Source organism: Papio anubis, chromosome 14, assembly GCF_008728515.1.
Source record: "Papio anubis isolate 15944 chromosome 14, Panubis1.0, whole genome shotgun sequence".
Classification (NCBI taxonomy): domain Eukaryota; kingdom Metazoa; phylum Chordata; class Mammalia; order Primates; family Cercopithecidae; genus Papio; species Papio anubis.
The window spans coordinates 43,546,134-43,571,904 of record NC_044989.1 but is presented as its reverse complement, the minus strand read 5'-3'; the positions used below and the strand labels follow the sequence as shown (position 1 = coordinate 43,571,904).

Sequence of the window (25,771 nt, the reverse complement as noted above, 5' to 3'; positions counted from 1 at the left end):
AGGTCAGAAGCCATCTCCTGTGCATGTCTTCCCTGCACCTAGCTCAAGGCTGGATGCACAGGAGACATCCTGTCTGCTTTCTCAGGCCACTGACTTTCCTCCCTGAGTGGCTCTCGCTTTAGCAGGGGGCAGTCCCCACTGTTAAACAGTAGAAATCTTACCATTGGGAATGATATCACTGAAGTTTTCATAGACTGTGGGCTTTCCATAGTGGATGGAAGAGTAACAGCAAGAAGTTAAGATTGAGAGTCCCAGGGTAAACTAGAGACAAAAGGTAGGGGCAGGGTTAAAAAGAACCCCAGGCTGGACAATATAGCAAGACCCTATCTCTACAAAAATAATTTTAAAAATTAGCTGGATATGGTGGCATGCACCTGTAGTCCCAAGTATTTGGGAGGCTGAGGTGGGAGGATTACTTGAGCCCAGGAGGTTCAGGCTACAGTGAGCCATGATCATGCCACTGCACTTCAGCCTGGGCAACAGAGCAAGACCCTATCTCAAAACAAAACAAAACAAAAAAGAAAAGAAAGAAAAGAAAATTAAGCAAATCTCTATGTTCTTAATAGAATGGTATCCCGAAATATATTAGTGAAAAGGAGTGATGATCAGAACCTAGTATATAGTAAGCCACCATTTATATAAACAGGTGGGTAGCAGATAGATGCTTATAAAAGAATAGAATGTGCTTGGAAGGATATGCTAGAAAGTAGTAGTAGCGGTTGCCTCAGGGGAACAGTATATGGGCAGGGGGTAGGGTTGTGGAAAAGGGGCTTCATTTTCATTGCATGTCCTTTTGTGCTTTTTCAATTATTTTTGCATGTGTTACCTATTTATTTATTTATTTATTTTTGAGACAGAGTCTTGCTCTGTTGCCCAGGCTGGAGCATGGTAGCGCGATCTCAGCTCACTGCAACCTCTGCCTCACAGGTTCAAGTGATTCTCCTGCCTCAGCTTCCCGAGTAGCTGGGACTACAGGTGCCCGCCACCATGCCCAGCTAATTTTTGTATTTTTAGTGGAGACGGGTTTCACCATGTTGGCCAGGCTGGTCTCAAACTCCTGATCTCAAGTGATCCACCCACCTTGGCCTCCCAAAGTACTGGGATTACAAGCGTGAGCCACCACGCCTGGACCACCAGCATACTCTTAACCAGCCTCTGTTTTTCAGTCTTACCCCTTGTAATCCCAGCTACTTGGGAGGTTGAGGCAGGATAATCACTTGAACCCAGGAGGCGGAGGTTGCAGTAAGCTGAGATCATGCCACTGCACTCCAGCCTAGGTGACAGAGTGAGACTCTGTCTCAAAAAAAAAAAAAGTATCTGATACCTATTTTTCATGTTAGACATACACCAGCTCCAGATATAGACAATTCAGGATAGAGGTGTGAATAAACTTTAGGGAAATTTTTAAACTGTTAATTTATAGGAAATGAGAAGGATGGATTTCAGGATTAAGACACATGGAAACTCACTAGCCAGAACACTTGTGCCAATTTGAATGCCATCCCCTAATCCTGTGTTGGAAGTAGAGAAGGGCAGGGAATGAACTGTTCTGGAACATCTACCATGGCCAGGCACTGAGGTGGGCATTTTAAGTTTACTGTGCCACATTGAACACTCACAGTGACTCACAGTAAGGCTGTCTTAGTCCATTTTCTGTTGCTATAACAATACCACAGACTAAATAATTTATTAAGAAGTCTATTCAGCTCATGGTTCTGGAGCCAGGGAAGTCCAAGAGCATGGCTCTGGCATCTGGTGAGGGTCATCCCATGGTTGAAGGGTGAAGGCAGAAGAAAGCACGCAAGACAGAGAGGAAATCAGGCCAAACTTGTCCTTATAGCAAACACAGTCTCCAAATGACTAGCCCAATCCCAAGATAACAGCATGAATTCATTCATGAGGACAGTACCCTCATGACCCAACCACCTCTTAAAGGCTCTGCCTAGTAACAGTGTTGGAATAGCGTTACATTAGAACATGAATTTTAGCAGGGGCAGTCAGACCATAGCAGACATGAGAATATAGTTCCCATTTTACAGGTCAGGAATCTGATTCAGGTCACAGAGATTCTAAGTGGGAAAGCCAGGACTCAAATGTAGGTCTGTCCCTACTGTCTCTACTACTCACAGTGTATTATTAGTACACCAAAGATGTTTCGGCCTTTTCATGGACAAAGACACTCAAGAGTCAAGGCCCTTCAGTGCTGTTCTTAAAAACAAAGTCTTTCTTCTTCCTTTTGTATACAGATCCCCAAATCTGAGCCCACTTACTATTTCTACTATGTGGTTCAAAGAGCTGCTCCATATATTGAATGAAGAAAAAAATCCATTTATTGGGGAAAATGTCATCTCCAGTGTTTGTTAATCTTGCCATGTGTCTATTGTTCAGCTGGTTATTTCAAGTCCACAGATACAGTTTTTAATATGTGAGTGTAATTTTCCTTCTCCAAAATACTAAATCTGATTTTCATGACTGATTATTTTTTTCCCCAAATTTCTACACTTAAGAGTGTAGAATAATAGAATACCATCTCCCCACCCCTTCTGTCCCATCTTCAACTAACTAGGATAGGATCTTGGTGTTTGTTTTCATTTTATTTTATTTGAAGCCAGAGCATGGAGTTTTTATCTATTTTGTCTACACATAGCCTTGGCCTCCATCATGTGGTCAAGGATTTCATTTTCTCACATTAGTTGCTTATTTTCTTGCCATCAATGATTGTACGTCGTTTCTTACCATTTGCCATAGCTGCTTAAGCCCCATCCTATACCATAGAAAATACCCATATTCTCCTTCCTGACACCCAGACCTAAGGGAGAGAAAATCTCAATTTATATTCTGTTCTTTACCTTTCTAGGCAAAATCCATGTTTGGTGACCAGAGCTGTATATATTGATATTCTCTTCCTGTTGACTTGCTGCCTCAACAAATCTGTAAAGGACAACCAGCCAGGTATGATTCATAGTTATACTATATTTTGGAATGGTTACACATCTTTGAAATGTAGATGGGGTTTTGAGTGGCTTTGCCACACACTGCTCCACCTTCTACTTTTGTAAGACTAACCACACATCAAAATTAAACAGTGTTATATAGTTCCCTCATGGAAGTTTCTTGGGAAAACTTGCTCTTGTTTATTTGGAAGTTTGCCCTTTATTTTCTAGTTGGTCATTCAGGGAAGAGTGAACTCTACTCAGATACCCTCTGTGCTTCTCTAACCCCGGCTTTTTTCTATTTTACGTATTTTCTTTGAAATGTCATTATTTTGAATAGCTGCGAGTTCATTCTGTTCCATTCTGTGGAGATAACTGAGCTGGGCTCATTTGATGCTGGGTATTTGAGAGTCTCTTCTCAAATCGACCCCTACACCAATGCACTTATGAGTTGCTGCCTCAGGGTCTGACTTTCCACATGTTTCTTGGTCATGTATGTTTCTGGGGATGGACCCCAGATCCACATACAGTTGTTCTATTTTAATCATGATTTGCAAAGTGGTTTTTCTTTTTTAAGGGAAAACGGCAACTCTAAATAAAATTTTTTTGATGTGTTTATATAAGAGGCTGCAGGAAGTGCTGTACATGAATTCCAGGCCACGGACTGAAACTGATTTTCATCAACACAAACTAGAATGCAGGGTAATGAGCCTGCAACTGGTTAAAATCAGCCTCTTCTAATTGATTAGGCCTGTCTAAAGGAGGCTACAATTACAAAGTCAGATTCTGAGTGCAAGCAGACCAGACCTTTCCTCTGTTACATTTAGTCTGTCAATGATTTGTTGTCTTCAGTAAATACATTCAGGCTGTCAATGTCCAGCTCTGTTCATATGGAACCCTGTTCCCAAATTCAAACCAATTTAAAATGCTTTGCAGGAGGGAGGTGGGGGAGGTGGGAGCATGCAAAACCGTCTCATCTGGATCAATGTATATTAGCCCACAAAACCCCTGTGGCCATGCAGAGGTAATAAGAACATGCTAGACTCTCATCAACTCCACATCCCTGGATAGGGGTAGCTGTTGTATCCTCTTTGTAGTGTAAAATCATATGGCTTTATAGCTATAAAGGAATCCCAGTTTATGCCTCTTATGCCAGCATAATTATTAATAGTGCCCCCTTTTACTCTTGAAAGTGGTCAGGTTTGCATAATAAATTACTGGTCGCCCTGGCTGTAAGGGACCCGAGAATTGCATCTACTTTAGCTAACCCTTGATTTAACTGGAGTCCAAAGTTTGTAAAGAGACTATGAATTCAATGTTACCAAGTAAATTGCTTTAGATTTCCACCATTTCTGTTTTTCAGTTCCATATTCCATATAGCTTTATAATACCTCCTTGCCATGTATCTAAAGGGCTTTGGCCATAACAGATTTATTCATTGCTTACAAATCTACTCACTGGGATTCTGACAGTTTATGGTTGACTGTAATCATTAGTTTATTTGAACTGAGTTTTTCTTGGCTCATTTAGTGTCATTATTCTTTGTCTAGAATGGTTAATCCTTATATGTTGTAAAATACCTTCTTTCTTCCCCAACTACCCATCCTTTACTGATGAGCTGAGTTCCTTGAAGATGACTTTAACTTTTTTGAACCATCCATTTCTCCAAACTGTTAACATTATTTAGAGTTTATACCCTAATTAAACAGATCACAGCTTGTTTTCACAAGCTGTGTTTAATAACAGTATTTCACTTGCATCTGTATATTACTCTTAAAGATGTTACTCTGCAGAGTAAGATGTAAGGACAGGATGTTTTTATTCTAGTATGACAACCATAGCTCTAAATATTTTGTCCTGCACTATCCAGTACTACAGCCACTAGCCACATGTGGATCTTGAGCACTGAAGATGTGGTTGGTCCAAAATGAGATGTTGTGTTAGTGTAAAATACATACTAGATTTCAAAGACTTAGTGTGAGTTAAAAATAAAATTTCTCAATAATTTTGTATTATGTATGTGTTGGAATGATAATACTTTTGACATATTGGATTAAATTTAAAATGTACTATCAAAATTAATTTTACCTGTTTCTTTTACTTTTTAAAATGCGGCAACTAAGGTCAGATGTGGTGCTCAAGCCTATAATTCCAGCACTTTGGGAGGTTGAGGCAGGAGGATTGCTTGAGGCCAGAAGTTTGAGACTAGCCTGGCAGCGTAGTGAGGCCTCATCTCGAAAAAAAAAAATTTTTAATTAGCCACATGTGGTAGCATTCATCTGTAGGCCTAGGTACTTGGGAGGTTGAGGCTGGAGGATCACTTCAACCCAGGAGTTCAAGGCTGCAGTGAACTATGATCATGCCATTGCATTCCAGCCTAGGCGACAGAGCGATACCCTGTCTCAACAAAAAAAAAAAAAAGAAGAAGAAGAAGGAAAAATAAAAATTTGGCAACTAGAATGGGAAAAATAACAAAGAAAAAATAAAACTGTCATTGAAATATATGTATTTAACTTTGTCAAATGGAGAGATAGGAAGAATTGTAAATGACATCATAAGAACTCAAAAGGTACATTAAGTAACATTATTAATGATGGAAAATGTGGCCATTTACATTTTAAATTACGTATATATGACTCATTTTTATCAGACAGCACAAATTATATTCAGTCCTCAGGGAATTGCCCTCATAAAATCACTGTATATGTGTGTATTTATGTATATATATGAATGTGCATGTTCATATAATACATCCACACAAACAGTGGGAGCGTACTTTCTTTCTTTGAGGATGGAATAGATTTTTGGAAATCACCAAATACCAAATAAAATGGCAATTGAGATGGAAAGCACCGTTTGGGATAAAAATAAACTGTGTTTAATGTAGTGAAATGTATTCTTGTGTGTTTTATAAATTGTTCCCCAAAACAGGTTGAGCAATAGATAAATATATCACCAAATAAGTCGATCACTTATTTGGATGTGTAGATTTCAATATGCTTTCAAAATAATGTGATGATATTATAGTTTTAGCATATAAGCTCCTTGAAAGAATGGACCATGTCTTAGATTATTTGTCGTCTAAGCACATAGTAGGCCCTCATTAAATGAATTTATTAACTGTTTGATTGAAATTCAGTTTTCCTCAGTTTTTAAAATAGTAACAGGTGTTATGAAAATATAGATTTTATTTAAACTCATGTATCAAATAGATGTGAATTCATTTTCTGAATTCAAGCAAGATGTTTATGTGTGTATGTAAATATATATCTGCCTCCATTATTAGCTCACAAAGCCCACAGTAGGAAGTATACCACATAGACTGAAGCCAAACCTCTGGGTTTGAATCCTAGATCTGCCATTTACTAAGTTTGTGACCTTAGGCAAGTTATTTAGCTGCTTTAAGACACATTGTTTCCATTGTAAAAGGGGACAGTAAGATCTATATCTTAGAGTGGTTGTCAGCTTATACATGTAAAGCTCTATGTGAAGAATGTGCTTTGCATGGCACAGAATAAATGCTCAGTAAATATTAACTTATTAATATGATCGTCTTTTTTTTTTTTTTTTTTTTTGAGGTGGAGTTTTACTCCTGTTGCCCAGGCTGGAGTGCAATGGCACAATCTCGGCCCACCACAACCTCCGCCTCCTGGGTTCAAGCAATTCTCCTGTCTCAGCCTCCCAAGTAGCTGGGATTACAGGCATGCACCACCACGCCCAGCTAATTTTGTATTTTTAGTGGAGATGGGGTTTCTCCTTGTTGGTCAGGCTGGCCTCGAACTCCCAACCTCAGGTGATCCACCCGCCTTGGCCTCCCAAAGTGCTGGGATTACAGGTGTGAGCCACCACGCCCGGCCTATTGTCATTATTATTCACTGGAAGCTATGCATCTAATCCGGTCTCCTGTAGCCAGGCAGCATTGTATTCACCTCCTCACCTTCACTGTTCTCATATTTTTAAACATCTTCAGGAAAGAAGAAATGCCTGCTTTCCTAGGAAAGCACTGGGAAATACCTGACTTAGAATGTCAGGAGTTGGGCCGGGTGCGGTGGCTCAAGCCTGTAATCCCAGCACTTTGGGAGGCCGAGGCGGGTGGATCACGAGGTCAGGAGATCGAGACCATCCTGGCTAACATGGTGAAACCCTGTCTCTACTAAAAATACAAAAAACTAGCCGGGCGTGGTGGCGGGCGCCTGTAGTCCCAGCTACTCGGAGGCTGAGGCAGGAGAATGGCGTGAACCTGGGAGGCGGAGCTTGCAGTGAGCCGAGATCGCGCCACTGCACTCCAGCCTGGGTGACACAGTGCGAGACTCCGTCTCAAAAAAAAAAAAAGAATGTCAGGAGTCCACTCAATTAGGGTTGCCCCTGTCCCTCCGATCCAGAAAAAGATCATTTTTTTTTTCTTTTTTATTTATTTTTTCATTCATCAGACCTGCTAGCCTCAGGGATACATTGCACACTTATATCTAGAGATAGAGATGAATATGCCTTGGGCTTATAAGTAGGTGCAATGAAGGATTTTTCAGATGCTATATTAAAGGAAGTATGTATGGGACACATTTGAGGCACTAAAGAAAGTTAGATCATTTCTACTTGAGAGGACAGGAAAGACTTCCTTGAAGAGGAGATGGTTGAACAGAGTTTTGACAGTGGGTAGAGATTCACCAGGATGGGCAAGGTGGAGGTGGGTATTATAGACAGAGGTAGAAGCATGGCCAAAGCTGTAAGGGTACAAATCAGCACAGCCTTCAAAGCACTAGGGACATGGCGACTGGAGGGTTGGGTTCAAGGCCAGGCAGGTGTGACTGGTGAGGCTGGGGAGGCAGAAACTTAGTCATGGAAGGCCTCATTCATAGGCCAAAGTCCAAGGAGCCTGAATTTGACCCCGTAGACAAAGGAGTTCATTGGACAATATAAGACAGAGAGTAGGACTGTGTGGTTTTTAAGACAATGTGACATTTCTTTCTCTGCCCTCATCCTTACCAGATTTTTAGGACCCTTATGGAACCAAGTTCCTAGTGTCACTCCAAAATAATGTAACTGGCTGGATGCAATGTCTCACACCTGTAATCCCAGCACTTTGGGAGGCCAAAGCAGGAGGATTGCTTGACGCCAGGAGTTCAAGATAAGCCTGAGCAACATAGCAAGACTCCATCTCTACAGAATTTTTTTTTTAATTAGCTGGACATGGTATTATGTGCCTGTAGAATCCCAGCTACTCAGGATGCTGAGGTAGGAGGATCCCTTCAACCCAAGAGTTCAAGGCTGCATTGAGCTGTGATCACACCATTGCTCTCCAACCTGGGTGACAAAGCAAGATCCTGTCTCTAAAAAAAAAGAATGTAACTAGAAATTCATTCACTTTGCCTTTGCCCAGCCATTTTGATAATCAGTATTAGAGGTTTGCGAGGTAGGGAGTGGGGAATGGAGGACCAGGACCAGACTAGAATTAAAGGCAGCGCTATGGTAAAAGTAATTATTTTAGAATGGTGGGATTACAGGGGAGATTCCTTCTCTTATTTTCTATTTTACTAATTTTATGAAACATAATTCTGTTTCGTTCATATATGTGTATATACATATGTTTAAATTAAATATATTGAAATGTGAATCTTGAAAGGGATTGATTATTCCAAAGGAAATGTAGTAATAACAATTTCAGGGAAACTTTTTTGGATGGAGGAGCATCTGCTCATCCCCTCTCCAATCCTATTCTGTAAATGACCTTGGAAGGCTTTTCCTACCTCTAACGTATCTTAGAACCACATTGAAGGGCTAGGGGCATAAACAAGGAGAAAAACAGTGAAGGAGAAAGGCAGAGAAGATGATTAGAAAAGCTTAAGATAATGGTGTGTTTTGTGTAATTCAAACTTTAATCTTAGTGCTTCCCAATCATTTGAGGTTTCCTCAGCCATTAACTAGGTTTTAAAATTTTCAAATCTGGGGGTTTTGTTTTGAGTTTTAAACCCACAAGGACTTTCTGTCCCCTGTATTCTTTTTCCTCTTCTGAATCCAGCTGTCATCATTAGTATATATCAGTTTCCTGCTGGAATGGAAAGAAAATTATAGTGTCCAGTTGTAGTTGAGGGAACAAGGAAGAAAAAGCCGAACTGCCACAAGGACTCAGAGGGCTGGGTTTCAGGCTGGGCAACGACATGGAGACAAGAGTTTTAATTCTTTTTAAACCCATCTTAAATTATTTGCTCTCAGGTTGGAAATTTTCCATTGAAATTTCTGTTTACAGAAATACCATCTAAGACTTGACTAAATATTTACCCCTTTTACTCTGAGATGGACTTTCTGTTTCTCTTATGCCCACACCCCTTGAAATTGTGTCTGTCACAACTGTTGAATTGAACATTTTCTTTTACCAAGTATTTAAATAAATACCTACCTGCACTTTCAGACTTTCATTTTAATCTCTCTTGGTGGGTTTATGAGTGGGTGTTTCCTTTCCTAGTCTCCATTTTATAAATTTTATGCAATTACGTGTATGTATAATATATTGAAATATGACTCGTGAGGATTAATTAATCCTAAAGAAATGACATTAGCAATCATAGATAGAAATGTTTTAGGTTGATAAGGATTTGTCCATCCATACACTTCATGTAAGTGACCTCAGAAGGTAGTTTTCCTACCCCTGAAATGTGGATAGAATGCCCATTATACTCTCATTTTTAGGAAACATTGTTTTTAATCTCATCCTCCTTGTAGGGGGTTATAATAATAATGGCCAACATTTATTGAGCATCTGTCTCTATGCCAACCACTGCCAAGCATTTTATGTGCATTAATGAAGAAAGTACTAATGTTCCTTCATCATAGACATACAGAAACTGAGGCATAGCAAGATGTGCCCAGTGTTCCATGTGTGCTAAGGTGGCGGATCCTGAGCTCTCCAGCTGCCCGCACTGTGGCCCCGCAGCACAACCAGGGCCACAGTCAGGAAACACCAGTCACTCACTTAGGGAAGGGAGTCTGAGAACCCTCTTTGTGGACTCAACTTCCCAGGCTTCTGTCCCTGCTGCAGAACCCTGAGGCCTCAGAGAGGGATCCCCTTTTCAGGAGCTTCCACATCACAGGCTTTTATGGGGCCTTTCTTGCTTGGGTTTCTGTTTCCCATCCTGAGGGTGTGTGAAATGATACGAGAGCCTACCCAGGACTGGAGCGTGGTATTAGAAAGAGCACGCTTGACTGCGCCCGGGCAGCCACCTGCCCTTTTTCCCTTGGAAAGTGGACCTATGGCCACTGCACAAAACACTTCCTAATACCAGGCTGCTGGTGACTACATTTTGTGGTTTGTTAGTTGGAATTGATAGCTCAGATCTCATCATTCTGCCAAGTGCAATAAACTTTTGTTTTAACTGGAATATAACTTTTATTGTTATTATTTTTCTTTTAAATGTCTTAAAAGTGACCAACTTGTGCAAGTGGAGTCAGAAACCCTAAATAGTCTAAATGCCAAGTCAGTGTGCTCTGTAGATCAGTGTACGACTAGAAGACAGGCTCTCATTTATTACTGCTTGTGTTTCTATAATGGAAGTTAGGTAACATAAGCCCCCCTGCAGGCCAGCTTAGATGTTGATGATGCTTAAATGGTAAAATCTGTGAGAAATGTTCAGCAATGTCCTGTATTTGTACTGCCTAAAACATGAATAATACATGTGTGACATGAATAAATAGGTCAGTGATTTTTATGACATATTAATTTCCTTTACCTAAGTTCCTGGGAAATATAGCTGAACAATTACAGAGAATGAAAACAAACTGGCATCTTAAAAACACCTGCTTTGATTATTTGGTCTAATTAGGTTAAATTTAACTATTTCCATTTGAACAAATTGAAAACAATTCTTATCTGTTCCTCGGTCATGCACTTTATCAGTGTTGGATGCAGATGTGTTTAATATGACATAGTTGGCGCTATTCTCTCAGCTCTGGGTGGGAAATAAAAAGGAATTGAGAACATATTTTGAGAGTCTTCTGGGGACTTTGTATTTCTGGGCCTATAGCTATGAAATTTTAAGAGAAAAAAAAAAAAAAAAGGCTTTGTTGTCAATAAATTAGTTGGTTTTCTCCAAAACACTGCAACTGTCATCTGACCTGCTGCTTGTGCCAAAATTATCTTTCCCAGGGAACAGTGAGCTTCTAAAATAAGCAGATGATTCCTAACTGTCTTTCAGAAGTCAGAATAATATAGGGTGTGTTATTAGATTGCTAGGTTAACGTGGTATTTACTCTGTTAATTCCAAACCTCGTGCTGGGTACAGAGACCCACAATTCTTTAGAAATTTAGTTTAGAGATCATAGCAATTTAAGTGACTTACCCAAGATTACACAGCTGGTTAGTGAAAAGGTTGAGCTTTCCTGACTCCCTATTCACTGTCCATTTCTGTGACCAAAGTTAAAGCCCTCATATAATGTGAGAGTTGTATCTGTGGCAGAACCGTGTCATGAAACCTTCTACCCACATTTTCATCCCAAGAGTGAAATACTATTCTAGTCAACAACTAGGGTCTCAGAACATCTGTGATTTCTTATTTTTTATTTCATTTTTGTTTGTTTGTTTGCAGCTTTGTCACCCAAGGTTGGAGCGCAGTGGCACAGTCATGGCTTACTGCCGCCTCAACCTCGTGGGCCCAAGCGATCCTCCTGCCTCAGCCTTCTGAGTAGCTAGGACCACAAGGCACATGCCACCATGCCCACCTAGTGGTTTTTTTGTTTTTGTTTTTGATTTTTGATTTTGTAGAGAGAGATCTCCCTTTGTTGCCTAGGCTGGTCTCAAACTCCTGGGCTTAAGCACCCCTCCCGCCCTGGCCTCCCAAAATGCTGGGATTACAGGCATGAGCCACCATGTCCAGCCACATCTGTGGTTTCAGTATTCTCTGTTCCTGCCTTTCCCAACTCCAGCCGCTCATCACAGATAATCTGAAAGTAGTTGCCCATGTCAGTTAAATTTTTATGCAAGTAGTTTTTGAAAGCTTACTTAAGATATTTCATGTAAACGGAATCATACCTTTGTGGCCTTTCATGTGTAGATTCTTTCACTTAACATGTTTTCAAGGTTCATCCATGTTGTTCATTGTATTCTTTTTTATGGCTGAATAATATTCCAGTATAAGATATCACATCTTGTTTATCCATTCATCAGTTTCATGACATTTGGGTTGTTTTCACTTTGGAGTTGTTATGAATAATGCTGCTATGAGTGTTCATGGGCAAGTTTTTGCTGGGACCTGTGTTTTCAATTCTCTTGGGTATTTACCTAGAAGTGGAATGTCTGGGCCATATGCCAACTCTAAGTTTAACTTTTTGAAGAATTGCTAAATTGTTTCCAAAGAGTCTGCAACCATCTTACATTTTTACCAGCAGTGTATGAAGTTTCCAGTTTCTCCATATCCTTACCAACTCTTATTGTCCATCTGTTTTATTAATAGCCATCCTAGTGCTGGGATCTCTTTGTGCTTTTGATTTGCATTTCCCTGATGACTAATGAGCTTGAGCATCTTTTCTAATGCTAGTTGGCCATTTGTATATCTTCAAAGAAAGGTCTCTTCAGATCCTTTGCGCATTTTTAAGTGAGTTATTTATCTTTTTTTTTTTTTTTTTAAACAGAATTTCGCTCTTGTTGCCCAGGCTGGAGTGCAATGGCATGATCTCGGCTCACTGCAACCTCTGCCCCCCGGGTTCAAGCGATTCTCCTGCCTCAACCTCCCAAGTAGCTGGGATTACAGGCATGCACCACCACGCCCGGCTGATTTTGTATTTTTAGTAGAGACAGGGTTTCACCACGTTGACCAGGCTGGTCTCGAACTCCCTACCTCAGGTGATCTGCCCGCCTCAGCCTCTCAAAGTGCTGGGATTACAGGCATGAGCCACCACGCCCGGCCGAGTTATTTGTCTTTTTATTCTCAAGTTGTAAGGGTTCTTTTTATGTTCAAGATATTAATCCCTTATAAGATACACAGTTTGCAAATATTTTCTCCCTTCCTGTGGATTTTTACTTTCTTGATAATGTCCTTTGATGGACAAAAGTTTTTAGTTTTGAAGTCCATTGTATCTATTTTTTCTTTTGTTGCTTGTGCGTTTGATTTCATGTCTAAAATCAAAGTCACAAAGATTTACACCCATGTTTTCCTCTAGAAGTTTTATAGTTTTAGTTCATAAGTTTATGATCCATATTGACTTAATCTTTATATCTGGTATGAGGTACAGATTCAACCTCATTCCTTTGGCATATGTGACTATCCATTTGTCCCAGCGCTGTATTTCAAAAAGACTATCCTTTCTCCATTGAATTGTCTTGACACCCTTGTCAAAAAGTCAGTTGACCATAAATTAGGGGTTTGTTTCTGGATTCTTAATTATATTCCATTGATCTATATATCTGTCCTTATGCCAGGAGCACACTGTCTTGATTACCATTACTTCATAGTAACTTGAAATCAGGATGTGTGAGTCCTCTTTCTTCATTTTTCAACACTGCTTTGCCTATTCTGAGTTCCTTGCATTTTCATATGAATTTTAGGATCAGCTTGTTTTGAAAAAAAAAAGGTGGGGGAAGGAGGGAGGGAGGAAAGAAAAAGCCAGCTAGAATCTTGATAGGGATTAAATCTGTAGATGAATTTGAAGAGTACTGCCATCATAACAATATGATGTCTTTAAATCCACGAACACTGAATGTCTTTCCATTTATTTAGGTCTCTTTAATTTATTTCAGTGGGTGTTTTATAGTTTTCATGGCACATATATGTCATGCACATCTTTCATTAAATAATTTGTTCCTATTTTGATGCTGTTAGAATTATTTTCCTAATTTCATTTTTGGATTGTTCATTGTTACTGTATAGAAGTACAATTGATAATTTGTATGTTGATCTTTTATCCTGCAACATTACTGAACTTACTTATTAGCTCTAATAGGCTCTATTGTGGATTCCTTTGAATTTGTGGCTGTGAATCTGTGACTTGCCTTTTCATTTTCTTAACAGTGTCTTTTGAAGAGCAGACATTTTTAATTTTGATAAGGTCAACTTTATCCATTTTTTTGTGTGTTTTATACTTTTTATGCCCTAGTTAAGAAGTCCTTGCCTATTCCAAGGTCACAAAGATGTTCCCTCCTTTTTCTTCTAAAGTTTTGTAGTTCTGCATTTAACATTTAGATCTGTAATCTATCTCAAGTTAATTTTCATGTGTATCATGAGATATGGTTGGCATTCTTTTTTTATTTTTTTCTTATGGATATCCAGTTTTTCAGCGTCATTTTTTGTTTGTTCGTTTCTAGAGACAGGATCTTGCACTGTCTCCCATGCTGGAGTGCGGTGGCACGATCATGGCTCAGTGCAGCCTCAAACTCCTGGGCTTAGGAAATCCTCCAACCCCAACCTCCCGAGTAAGTGGGACTACGGGCACATGCCACCATGCCCTAATTTTTAAATTTCTTGTAAAGACAGGGTCTTGCTGTGTTGCCCAGGTTGGTTTTGAACTCCAGGGTTCAAGCACTCCTCCTACCTTGGCCTCCCAAAGTTTGGGATTACAGGCGTGAGCCACCGTGCCCAGCCCCCAACACCATTATTGCTTTAAATATTTCCTCCATCTTTTCCCGTTTTTCCTTTCTTTCTGTGATTCCATTCAAATGTAAATTAAGTCACTTGAAGTTGTCCCATACATCGTTGATGCTCATTCTTTTTTTTTAATCTGTTTTACTTTTGATAGCTTCAACTTTTGTGACTCTAAATTCACAAACTTTTTCTTTTGCAATGTATAACCTGCTACTATTTTCTTTTAAGAAAAATGATGTAGGGTCTCACTATGTTGCCCAAATGGTCTTGAACTCCTAGGTTTAAGCAGTCCTCCTCCCTTGGTCTCCCAAAGTGCTAGAATTACAGATGTGAGCCACCATCCCCAGCCTCTACTGCTATTTTCATCTAGTGAATTTTTTTTAATTTTAGATATTGTATTGTTCATCTCTAGAAGTTTCATTTGTGTCCTTTTTATATCTTCTATATCTCCCTTTATCATGTTCAGTCTTCCTCTAGATTCTTGACCATACGTAGCAGGCGTACATAACTGTTTTCATGTTCTTATTTCTAATTTCATTATTGCTGTCATTTTAGGATATTTTTAAATTAATTTTTTCCTGGTTATGGATTATACTTTCCCACTTCTTTGCACGCTTAAAATTTTTTATTAGATACCAGACAATGTTAATTTTATGTCGTTGGGTGTTGGATTTTTGTTTTATTCTTTAAAGTGTTGGACTTTGTTTTAGCACACAGTTGAGTTACTTAGGATTGGTTGGATTACAGATCTCCAGAGCTCTCTCACTATACAGATTTGTTATCTCCAGTATTGTACCCCACAAATTCCAGCTGCCTGAGTCTTCCCAAACTCTGATCTCTCATCTTTTCAACTGAGCAAGACCTCTGGGCTCTGAGTTCCTCCTCTCTGTACTGGGGCTTAGAAATTCCCTCTTGGCAGTAAGCTTAGGCAGTTGTAAAGCTTGCCTTATTGTTGTCTTCTTGTTGAGTCTTGCATTGCTCATATCCAATGATTAAAAACAATAATTTCATACATTTTGTTCAGTTTTCTAATTGTTTATAGTAGAAGGACAATTCCTGTAATGGTTAATCTTTCATAGGCAGAAGCAAAAATCACTTCTATCACCTTGTCTTGAAGCCTTTGGTTCTTCAACTGTAAAGTGAGCATCATCACCTTGTCTTGAAGCCTTTGGTTCTTCAACTGTAAAGTGAGCATCATACACTCAGAGGATTGGGGTAAATGTCATAAAAATTGTGAAAAGTCACATTACAAGAAAAAGCCAACATTGGGAGAACAGCAGCTTATCAAGAGATAAAACTGATAGCAAGAACAAAGAAATGAATGGCCATCATATCCAGGGTGGAAGCAGCTGGATCCTGACTCCCAGGTTCATTTCCATTGATTACCTGGCAGAATTAACCTGAGTCCTCTCTCCATATTGGGGCTGGACTTCACATTAAAATAGGAACACTCCTAGTACAACCAGATTTTGTTGGATTTTGCTAGCAGCTGTATACTACACCTTGCAACATCCCTGATGATTTGGTCTACAATTCATTGGTGCCAGGAACCTCTTCAGTCTTAGATTCTACAGACCCTCAACCCCAGGGGCATTCCCAGAACTAAATTGTAGCACTAGCAAGGGACTGAGATGGGTGATCCTAGTGTCTCTTATTACAGGTGAGGCAACAGAAGTAAGCCCATTATGTAAAGGAATCTTCCCAGTTAGCAATTGACTCCCAAGTTGGTTTTGCAGTATCCCATGGACTAAGTGTGGAAGAGAAGCCCCAGGTCCTTTGTGAGTTAGAGTTTAAATTAAACAGGGTCAGGTGGACGAATTTCTGATTCCCAATCCTGTTCATAGGACCAATTCACCGAAAGAACCAGAAGGAGGCTGGGCGCAATGCCTCACACCTGTAGTACCAACACTTTGGGAGGCCAAGGCAGGTGAATTGCTTGAGCCCAGGAGTTCAAGACCAGCCTGGGCAACATGGCAAAACCCCATCTCTACAGAAAATACAAAAAATTAGCCAGGCATGGGGGCTTGTGCCTGTAGTCCCAGTTCCCTGGGACTGAGGCTGAGTTGGGAGAATCACCTCCCAGGCTCATTTCCGTTGCTTCCTGAGCCCGGGAAGGCTGCAGTGAGCTGCAGTCATACCACTGCACTCCAGCCTGGTAACAAGAGTAAGACCCTGTCTCAAAAAGAGAAAGATTGAGAGAGAGACAGAGAGAGAAGGGAAGGAGGGACGGGAAAGGAAAGGAAAGGGAAAAGGAGAAAGGAGAAAGAAAAGAGGAAAGGAAACCAGAAGTAGTGTATGCTTAGAATTAACTATGTTTGTGTCTTTGAGTTGTCATGTGTTTATCCACAGTAGTTCTGGACTTCCTCTCTGTGTTGGGCAAAGACTGAGATGGGATGGTGGGTGGAGGCAATAGTAAAAGCTGTGGGTCCCACCCAGGGCCTGGTGAGCTCATCTTTAGCCTACCCAGATCCTTTGAGCTCTTCTGGCTCTGCTGTCTCCCAAGCCAGAGAGGATGTGTTTTGATTTTATGGGCTACCAGGATAGTCTTCAGAGTATCGTCGGAAGCACATCCTCCTTCCTCAGCAGCCGATTGGGAATCCTACACTTGAAAAATACATGCCTTTGAGAATATGCCGGGACAAGGGAAAGTAGGGATGTTTTCCAAGGAGTGTGTGTGATGGGGGCCGCACCTGTGTAAGCAGAGATGATGGGGTTCAGAGAACCAGCAACAAACCTGGGCAAGAAATAAACAACCAGTACTAGTTCAGGGTGAGACAAAGTTAGTTTCCAAATCCCTCCACCAGGTCATTCAACATGTTTGTAACTGGAAGAGCCCCTGAGGTCAGGATTACAGTTTACTGGGCGGGTCAAGGATTAAATGGAAAAGTGGAATTTCCCTTTGATAAGGAGAAGCCAAGATTTATTAAGTCATTTTATTTTGTTGTTGTTGTTCCTATGGTTTCCTTTTCTCTAAAAATATAATTTTTTTAACTGAGAAATTGCATAACAGGACATCGACATTAAGAGTGTACAAATTATCATGTGTGATTATTTTTAGAACCAGTTTATCCACCATTTCAGATAAAAACTTTTGTTGGATCTGATTACAGAGCTCTGACCAACGCTACAATTCTTTGAAATAGAAAAAGCAGGCTGTCTCCCTATGCATTGAAAGTGAAGTCTGGGCCAGGCACAGTGGCTAATGCCTGTAATCCCAGCACTTTGGGAGGCTGAGGTGGGCGGATCACTTGAGATCAGGAGTTCGAGACCAGCCTGGCCAACATGGCGAAACCCTGTCTCTACTAAAAATACAATAATTAGCCCGGCTTGATGGCTGGCGCCTGTAATCCCGACTACTCGGGAGGCTGAGGCAGGAGACTCACTTGAACCCGAAAGGCAGAGGTTGCAGTGAGCCAAGATTGTGCCACTGCACTCCAGCCTGAGCAACAGAGTGAGACTCCATCTCAAAAAAAATGAAGCCTGCTCTGTATTTTTTCATCTGCTATTTTTTAAAGGAGGTTGGAGATACTGGGAGAGAAAGGAGAAGATAGAGAAAACTTTAGAACAATTATGTCTGCAAAGGAGAAATTCACTCGTTTGTTCATTCATTCATTCCTTTGAGGCAGAGGGAGCAACATGTGCAAGTTCAGACAGAATGAGGAATCTTCTGAGACTTAGTGGCAGATGACCTTCCATGGTGGCACAACCAGTATCACTGCCATTTGCACAGTATCCTTATAAGTGACACTTTGTAGTAGTGAAACCATTTTTTTGTTGTTGGGTTGGTCTTTTCAGTCCTGAGGAGGATCTTTCTGCCTTCACGGATACTGACTGCTGCTTCTAAATAGAACAAGTTGTGTCTGATTACTGGGACTTTGCCTCCCCCATAGCCGTCTTTGCTGGGACCAAGAAAATGTTGTCATTCTGGGCCTTACATTTTTTCTTTCTTGCCCTTTTTATTTTGGCACAAGACAATCAGAAGGCCAGGAACTGTATAATATGCAGGAGCTCTTTGGTTGAATACTAGATGAAGGGGTTGACTTATGATGAAGGGCCATGGTGTACAAAAACAAATACCATTAAACACTTGAATTACACACATTCAATGCATAGCAAGATGTTTGCACTATGGAAAGCACGGATGATCTCAGATGGTCTGAGGTGGAGGCCCTGAAAGTGCAGTCCCTGGCCTGGCGCGGTGGCTCAAGCCTGTAATCCCAGCACTTTGGGAGGCCGAGACGGGCGGATCACGAGGTCAGGAGATCGAGACCATCCTGGCTAACACGGTGAAACCCCGTCTCTATTTAAAAAATACAAAAAATTAGCCAGGCGTGGTGGCGGGCGCCTGTAGTCCCAGCTACTCCGGAGGCTGAGCCAGGAGAATGGCGTGAACCTGGGAGGCGGAGATTGCAGTGAGCTGAGATTGCGCCACTGCACTCCAGCCTGGGCGACAGAACGAGACTCCGTCTCAAAAAAAAAAAAAAGAAAGTGCAGTCCCTGCACCAGCAGCATCAGCATTATCTGGAAATTTAATTAGGAAATGTAACTTTTGGGTGACCCTGCCCCAGACTTACTGAATTAGAAACTCGGGGTGAGCAGCTAAAGTTTGAGAACCGCTGGTCTGAGGTAACAGTACAGCAACCCTACATGGGACATTGATCACTGATTGGAATGCCAGGGGAAACTGCCCTCTCTAATTATTATTCCTCCCCACCCCTGGCCACACCTAAAGTTAAATTCACCTAAATTAAATGCTGTTATGGTGTAACTTCACTGTATCCATAATTATGTGGTAATATTGTTTACTTTTTTTTTTTTTCAGAATGCCCTTGCTAAAGCTATTTAGATTAACGTGCATCTTTGAAAAATTATATTGATTTTTTTAAAATTTAACAAACCTATATGAATAGCTCAGAAGAGCAAAGGTGAATGGCCCACAGGCCTTCCCTTTGGGGTTATGCTTCTCCTCTTGGGAGGAGACATACTGCCCTAAATAATAGAACAGAACATGCTAAGTATGATGCCATCCCTGCTCAAGGTCTGTGCTACTGTTAAATCCTCTTTCAGCAGCCTGTTGAATTAGCACTCTCCCTTGGTTAGTTAGGGAGTGGCAGTTTTGATATCTAAAGTTAACTTTCACAGTGACTGTTAGGTTGCAGACATTACACTGGAATCTCCAACCTAACAAAGAACCAAAAACTACTAAGATAACACATGTGATATTACCAAAGGAATTGTGTGAGTGGGCCACCATACTTCTTCATGCAAGACACTCCTTAGTGCCATGAAGGACTCTGCAAAGTTCCTTCAGTTTGTTCCTGAGAACAGAGGTTCCTAATAGTTATGCCATCCAAACAGACTAGCCTCGAGAAGCTTTTATCAACTTCTTCAAAGCTGTAATTCACTAGTGCTGCTTCCTGGTGATTTCACCAGCCCATGGCACAAGGAAACTATAGCAAAATGATACTATAGCAAATTTGTCTCTTTTTTTTTTTCCTTAGTTTTTAGTTTTTAGAGATGGGGTCTCACTACGTTACCCAGGCTGAAGTGCAATGGCTATTCACAGGTGTGCTGATAGCACATTGTAGCTTCAAACTCCTGGGCTCAAGCAGTCCTCCTCCCTCAGCCTCCCAGCTAGCTGGAACTACAGGTGCATGCCACAATGCCTGGCTACATCTTTTTCTTAAAAACAAATTTCTTTAAATTATCTTTTATGATGACACTATGGTTTTTTCCCTTTTGGAGCATAAGAGACTTTGTTTCATGAAATGATAATAGTAGGTTTTTAACATCCTTTGCAAAATATAAGCTGGCAACTTACACCAGTCTGCCACATTGTGACATTTCTTTAGGAATTACTTCTCCAGGGAACCAGGACATGGCACAGTAGGAGGTATTGTCCTTCCATGTGAATCCAGCCATTCAGCCATTCCCTTGAAGGCCAGAAATATACTTGCTCCGAAGAGTGAAAAAAAAAAAAGTTAATTCCAAAAATGAAATCAAATTGGATGCAAGAATCAGTCACACATACTTGAGTGGCTGAGATGACGGCACTGGTGGGAAAGTGCAAAGACTTTCCAAACAAGGAGGGCTGAAAAAAGCTCCAGCCAGGAAGAGTTAGAAAAAAATCACTCTAACTTAGGAAAAATATGATGGGGCCATTAAAACAGAAACTTCATTCTTTCACTCAAACATTTGGACTTTCCAACAAAGAAGAAACCCAAATCAATCAAAGTTGAGGCTGCAAGTAGAAAAGGTAAGATTTCAGATGGGTGTGGTGGCATGCACCTGTAGTCCCAGGTACTCAGGAGACAGATGTGGGAGGATCACTTGAGCCGAGGAGTTCGAGACCAGCTTGTAATAAACCGTCTCTTTTCTTTTTTTTTTTTTTTAATAAAAAGGCAAAGAAGGTTGAAAAATTAACAGTCTGCTAAAGAAGAAGGCTGCTAAACTTCAGACTGGATCTAACTTCAGTTATTTGTGTCCTACAACGAAGGGCACTCATAGAAATGAAAATAAGTACCACATGTTCATCTAGACTCTTTATGGCAGGACACAAATGTTGTTGCACCAGGGAAAAGTCTTGGTTGTGAAAACCCTTTGATGAACTCTCCCTGCAGTGGGAAACAGACTTTACCACTGAAACAGTAGCCGTCAATCCCTGCTGTACCTAGGTCACTTTAAAATTAGACTGCCAGATCTCACCCCAGAGATGTGGTCAAGTGTCCCCTGACATAAGTATTTTTCTAAAGCTCTCAGATGAATGTAGTGGCTTCCTGGGCTGAGAACCACTGTGTAAGAGAAAAGCAGCATTTCTTTGTTAGTTGCTGCAGTAGCTTATGCTGAAGTATTGGACATTCCTGCCTCCAACCTTCTGTTCCACCTAGAGACCCTCTCACTCTGGGTACTGAGATGGAATAGGGGAATGTGGTTCCTGTGGTCCCCACCCAGTTGGAGCTCCATGAGAGCAAAGCTGGGTCTAATTCACTTCTACATCTAGACCTAGAGCAGAACCTGCACATAGCGAGCCAGTGTTTACATTGCTGAAGGTCTGGCCAGGTGGCCGGCCTGCCTGCCAGGAACATTTATAGTGCGGATCCATTCTTTTGAATTCTTGGTTATTTTCTCTCCTTTGGTGTTTTTATTTGAAAGAGAAATTGGGGCATGGTGAATTTTCTAGTTCTTCACTACTGTGAAGTCCTGCACTGGAATCAGCCATGCTCTGCTTGGAACTCCAGCGCCCTACCCACCCATAAACCCTGCCAGCCCGCGTGAAATTTGGCCCTGAGGAGTGTGGTTCTCAGCTGGGGTGCAGAGCAGAATTACCTTCCAGTTCTTAAGATTACAGCTGTCTGCGCCCAATTTGAAACCAACTGAATCAGAATCTACAAGAGTGGGATTCAGGCATGTGTGGTTTTAATATCCTTAGTCATTACCTTCACTTGAGGGCAGTGGTGTTTCAAATACCTGGATCAGCAGCAGCAGCTTCACCTGTGAGCTTGTTGAAAATGCAAATCATCAGCCCCATCCCAGGACCTCCAGAATCAGAAACTCTGGGGTGAGGTCGAGGTAGCAGTTCGTGGTTTCACAAGCCCTTCAGGGCATCTCCTTGAGTCAGAGTTGCTGCACAAACAGAATATTTTTTCCAAGCAGCAGTTTGGAGAAAGTGCCTAAATGAGTATCACTTGATAATTGTCTCCCTTTGGGCTCTAGATCTAGCCTCTCCTGGTGCTCCTCTGTTGACACATTAATTCAGCAAACTTATTTAAAGGTCTCTTTGTGCCTGTTCTCTCCTAACTCTCCCTGGCACTTTTGCCCTTTCCTCTCCTCTCCCAGTGAGGCACCTGTGCAACCTCAGGGCCCACCTTAAATTGTGTTCCCTCTTGAAAGCCCATTTTCCATTTCTTCCAGTAGAATATCAGTGCCATCACATTCATTTTGGTCTTTCGTATGGCTTTAGTATGTTTTCTCTTTACCTAGCTTTTCCTTAGTGACCTTGAGCAAGTAACCTCTCTGTTTCCTCATCTGTAAAATGGGAATGATAATAGTAATAATAGAGCCTACCTCATTAATGAGTTAATACTTGTCTAGGTGCTCCGAATAATATCAACAAGTATAAATTCTTAAAGTAATTTTTGGCCGGGCACAGTGGCTCACGCCTGTAATCCCAACACTTTGGGAGGCTGAGGCAGGAGAATTGCTTGAACCTGGGAGGCAGAGGCTGCAGTGAGCCGAGATGGTGCCACTGCACTCCAGCCTGGGTGACAGAGACTCTGTCTCAAAAAAATAAATAAAATAGAAGTAATTTTTATTCATAGCATTAAATCATGGGTATGTAATATGTTATAATTACATAACAGTACATGACACATAAATACTCAACAAATGTCAGCATTTTTTTTTTCTTGAGACAGTTTTGCTCTTGTTGTATAGGCTGTAGTACAGTGGCACAATCTCGGCTCACTGCTACCTCCGCCTCACAGGTTCAAGCAATTCTCCTGCCTCAGCCTCCCGAGTAGCTGGGATTACAGGCATGCACCACCATACCTGGCTAATTGTTGTATTTTTAGTAGAGATGGGGTTTCGCCATGTTGGTCAGGCTGGTCTCAAGCTCCTGACCTTGGGTGATCTGCCCACCTTGGCCTCCCAAAGTGCTGGGATTATAGGCGTGAGCCACCGCGCCCAGCCCAAATTTCAGCTTTTATTAATAACAATTTTAGGACACTAAACATTTTGTGATTTTTATAGGTTTTTGTTGGTGGTGGTGTTTTTGAGACAGAGTCTCTTCTATTGCTCAGGCTGGAGTGCAGTGGCCATATCTTGGCTCACTGCAAACTCCACCTTTTGGGTTCAAGCGATTCTCCTGCCTCAGCCTCCTGAGTAGCTGGGATTATAGGTGCCTGCCATCACGCCCAGCTAATTTTTTTATTTTTTTAGTAGAGATGGGGTTTTACCATGTTGGTCAGATTGGTCTCAAACTCCTGACCTCAGGTGATCTGCCCGCCTCAGGCTCCCAAAGTGCTGGGATTACAGGCGTGAGGCACTGCGCCCAGCCGGATTTTTATAGTTATTATTGTGTACTTGTTCTTTGTCCTTCCATTGGTCTTAAAGCTCTTTGAAGCAGATCTTTTTCTTTCTCAGCTCTCCATCTCTGCATCTCCCAAGTACCTAATACAGTTAAGCATCCTTTACGCAAAATGCTTGGGACCCGACATGTTTCAGATTTCAGGTTTGGGTTTGTTTTTTTTTTTTAAATATTTGCATATATAATGAGATACCTTGGGGATAGAACCCAAATCTAAACACAAAATTCATTTATGTTTCATACATACCTTATACATATAACTGGAAGGTGATTTTATTTTTCCCTTGGGGACACTGAATAAACTGCATCTGTGTGTTGACTGTATTAGGTCAGATGCGGAATTTTCCACTTGTGGCACCATGTCAACACGTAAAAAGTTTCTGATCTTAGAGCATTTTAGATTTCAGATTTTCAGATTAGAGATGCTCAACCTGTATATGTTTAGGAAATACTTACAAAGTTAATACTGAAGTCACAGGCAGTGTAGGTCAAGAAGTCCCTAAGGAATGTCTCCGTTCATTCACCTCATCAGCGTGCTTGCTCCCCATCTCCTCCTTCTTTTGGGTAGTGCCTTCATTCCCTGGCTTCCTGGTGATATCATCCCTTCTTAAGGCCCCAGACCAGGCAAGTGGGTCTGGGTGTCCACCTCTCAAGTCCAGCAGACTACACTTACACTCAGCCTGGACTATATCTAGAACAACCCAGATAGTTCTTCCTGTTGTTAATTATAATTTTAAGAGCAGATTTCTGAGCCGTATTTCTGACTGTGCCAAACAAATGAAATTCCTTTTGAATATAATGTTGTCCTCTAGCAGCAGTGGGTAGGAAGGATAGGGAAATGGTACCTGGAGACGATAGTACTGTGCTCTTCTTATTATTAAATTATTATGAGATTCGGTTTTTAGACACTGAAACAGAGATGACACAGAGGTTGAAGATCCCAACTGCCCAGGGTTTCCCTCACTGCTTTATAAAGATGCCTGCCTGGCTGGGCTCAGTGGCTCACACCTGTAATCCCAGCACTTCGGGAGGCCAAGGTGGGTGGATTATTTGAGGTCAGGAGTTTGAGACCAGCCTGGGCAACATGGTTAAACCCTGTCTCTACTAAAAATACAAAAATTAGCCGGGTGTGGTGGCGCATGCCTGTATTTCCAGCTACTCTGGAGGCTGAGGCAGGAGAATCACTTGAACCGGGGAGGCCAAGGTTGCAGTGAGCCAAGATTGTGCCACTGTGCTCCAGCCTGGGTGACAGAGGGAGATTCTGTCTCAAAAAAATTTAAAAATAAAAAGGTGCCTCCTTGTGAGCTGGGAATTCTGCAATGTCTGAGTTAAAGAGTACAGAGGTGTGGGAAGTCAGCTGTACGGAGTGAACAAGATGGCCGAATAGGAACAGCTCAGTCTCAACTCTGGCGCCAGCGACACAGAACCGGTGATTTGCAAGAGGTTTCTTTGAAATTGCTGGGTTTTATCACTGAAGTGCGGACGATCTGTGCTGGTCAGCTGCTGCAGCCCGTGCTTGAGCTGAAGCTTAGGCCGAGGCTTGTCGCCCCTCACCTGGGAAGCGCAAGGGGAAGGAATCCCTTTTCCTAGCCAGAACTGAGACACACAACACTGGAAAATCGAGGGTAACTCCCACCCCAATGTTAGCTTTAAGCAAACAGGCACACCAGGAGATCATATCCCACACCTGGCGGGGAGGGTCCCAGCCCACCCGGGCCTCCCTCATTGCTAGCACAGCAGTCCTGTGATCTACGACAAGGCAGCAATTATGAGGCTGGGGAGAAACCATGTGCTGAGGCAAGTAGGTAAACAAAGCTGCTGGGGAGCTCAACTGGGTGGAGTGGCTCACAGCAGCTCAAGAAACCTGCCTGTCTCTGTAGACTCTCCCACCTCTGGGGACAGGGCACAGCTACACAACAACAATAACAACAACAAAGCAGCAGAAAACTCTGCAGGCATAAAGCGACTCTGTCTGACAGCTTTGAAGAGCAGTGGATCTCCCAACAGGAGGCTGAGATCTGAGAGCGGACAGACTGCCTGCTCAAGTGGGTCCCTGACCCTGAGTAGCCTAACCAGAAACCTCCCCACTAGGGAACGATCTGACACCCCACACCTCACAGGGTGGAGTATACCCCTGAGAGGAAGCTTCCAAAGCTTAAAAAGAATCAGACAGGTACACTGCTGTTCAG

At 41.7% G+C, this 25,771-nt stretch overlaps 1 protein-coding gene across 8 annotated transcripts in view; it reads left to right on the top strand.

Annotated features, from left to right (window-relative positions):
• THADA (THADA armadillo repeat containing) overlaps nucleotides 1–25,771 on the top strand; it is a 359,588-nt gene that overhangs the window by 262,300 nt on the left and 71,517 nt on the right. For all 8 annotated transcript variants that reach the window (XM_021924785.2, XM_021924787.2, XM_021924786.2 and 5 more), the window contains one exon: nucleotides 2,858–2,952. In XM_021924785.2, coding sequence (XP_021780477.1) covers nucleotides 2,858–2,952 — 95 coding nt within the window. The remainder of the gene's footprint in view (nucleotides 1–2,857; nucleotides 2,953–25,771) is intronic.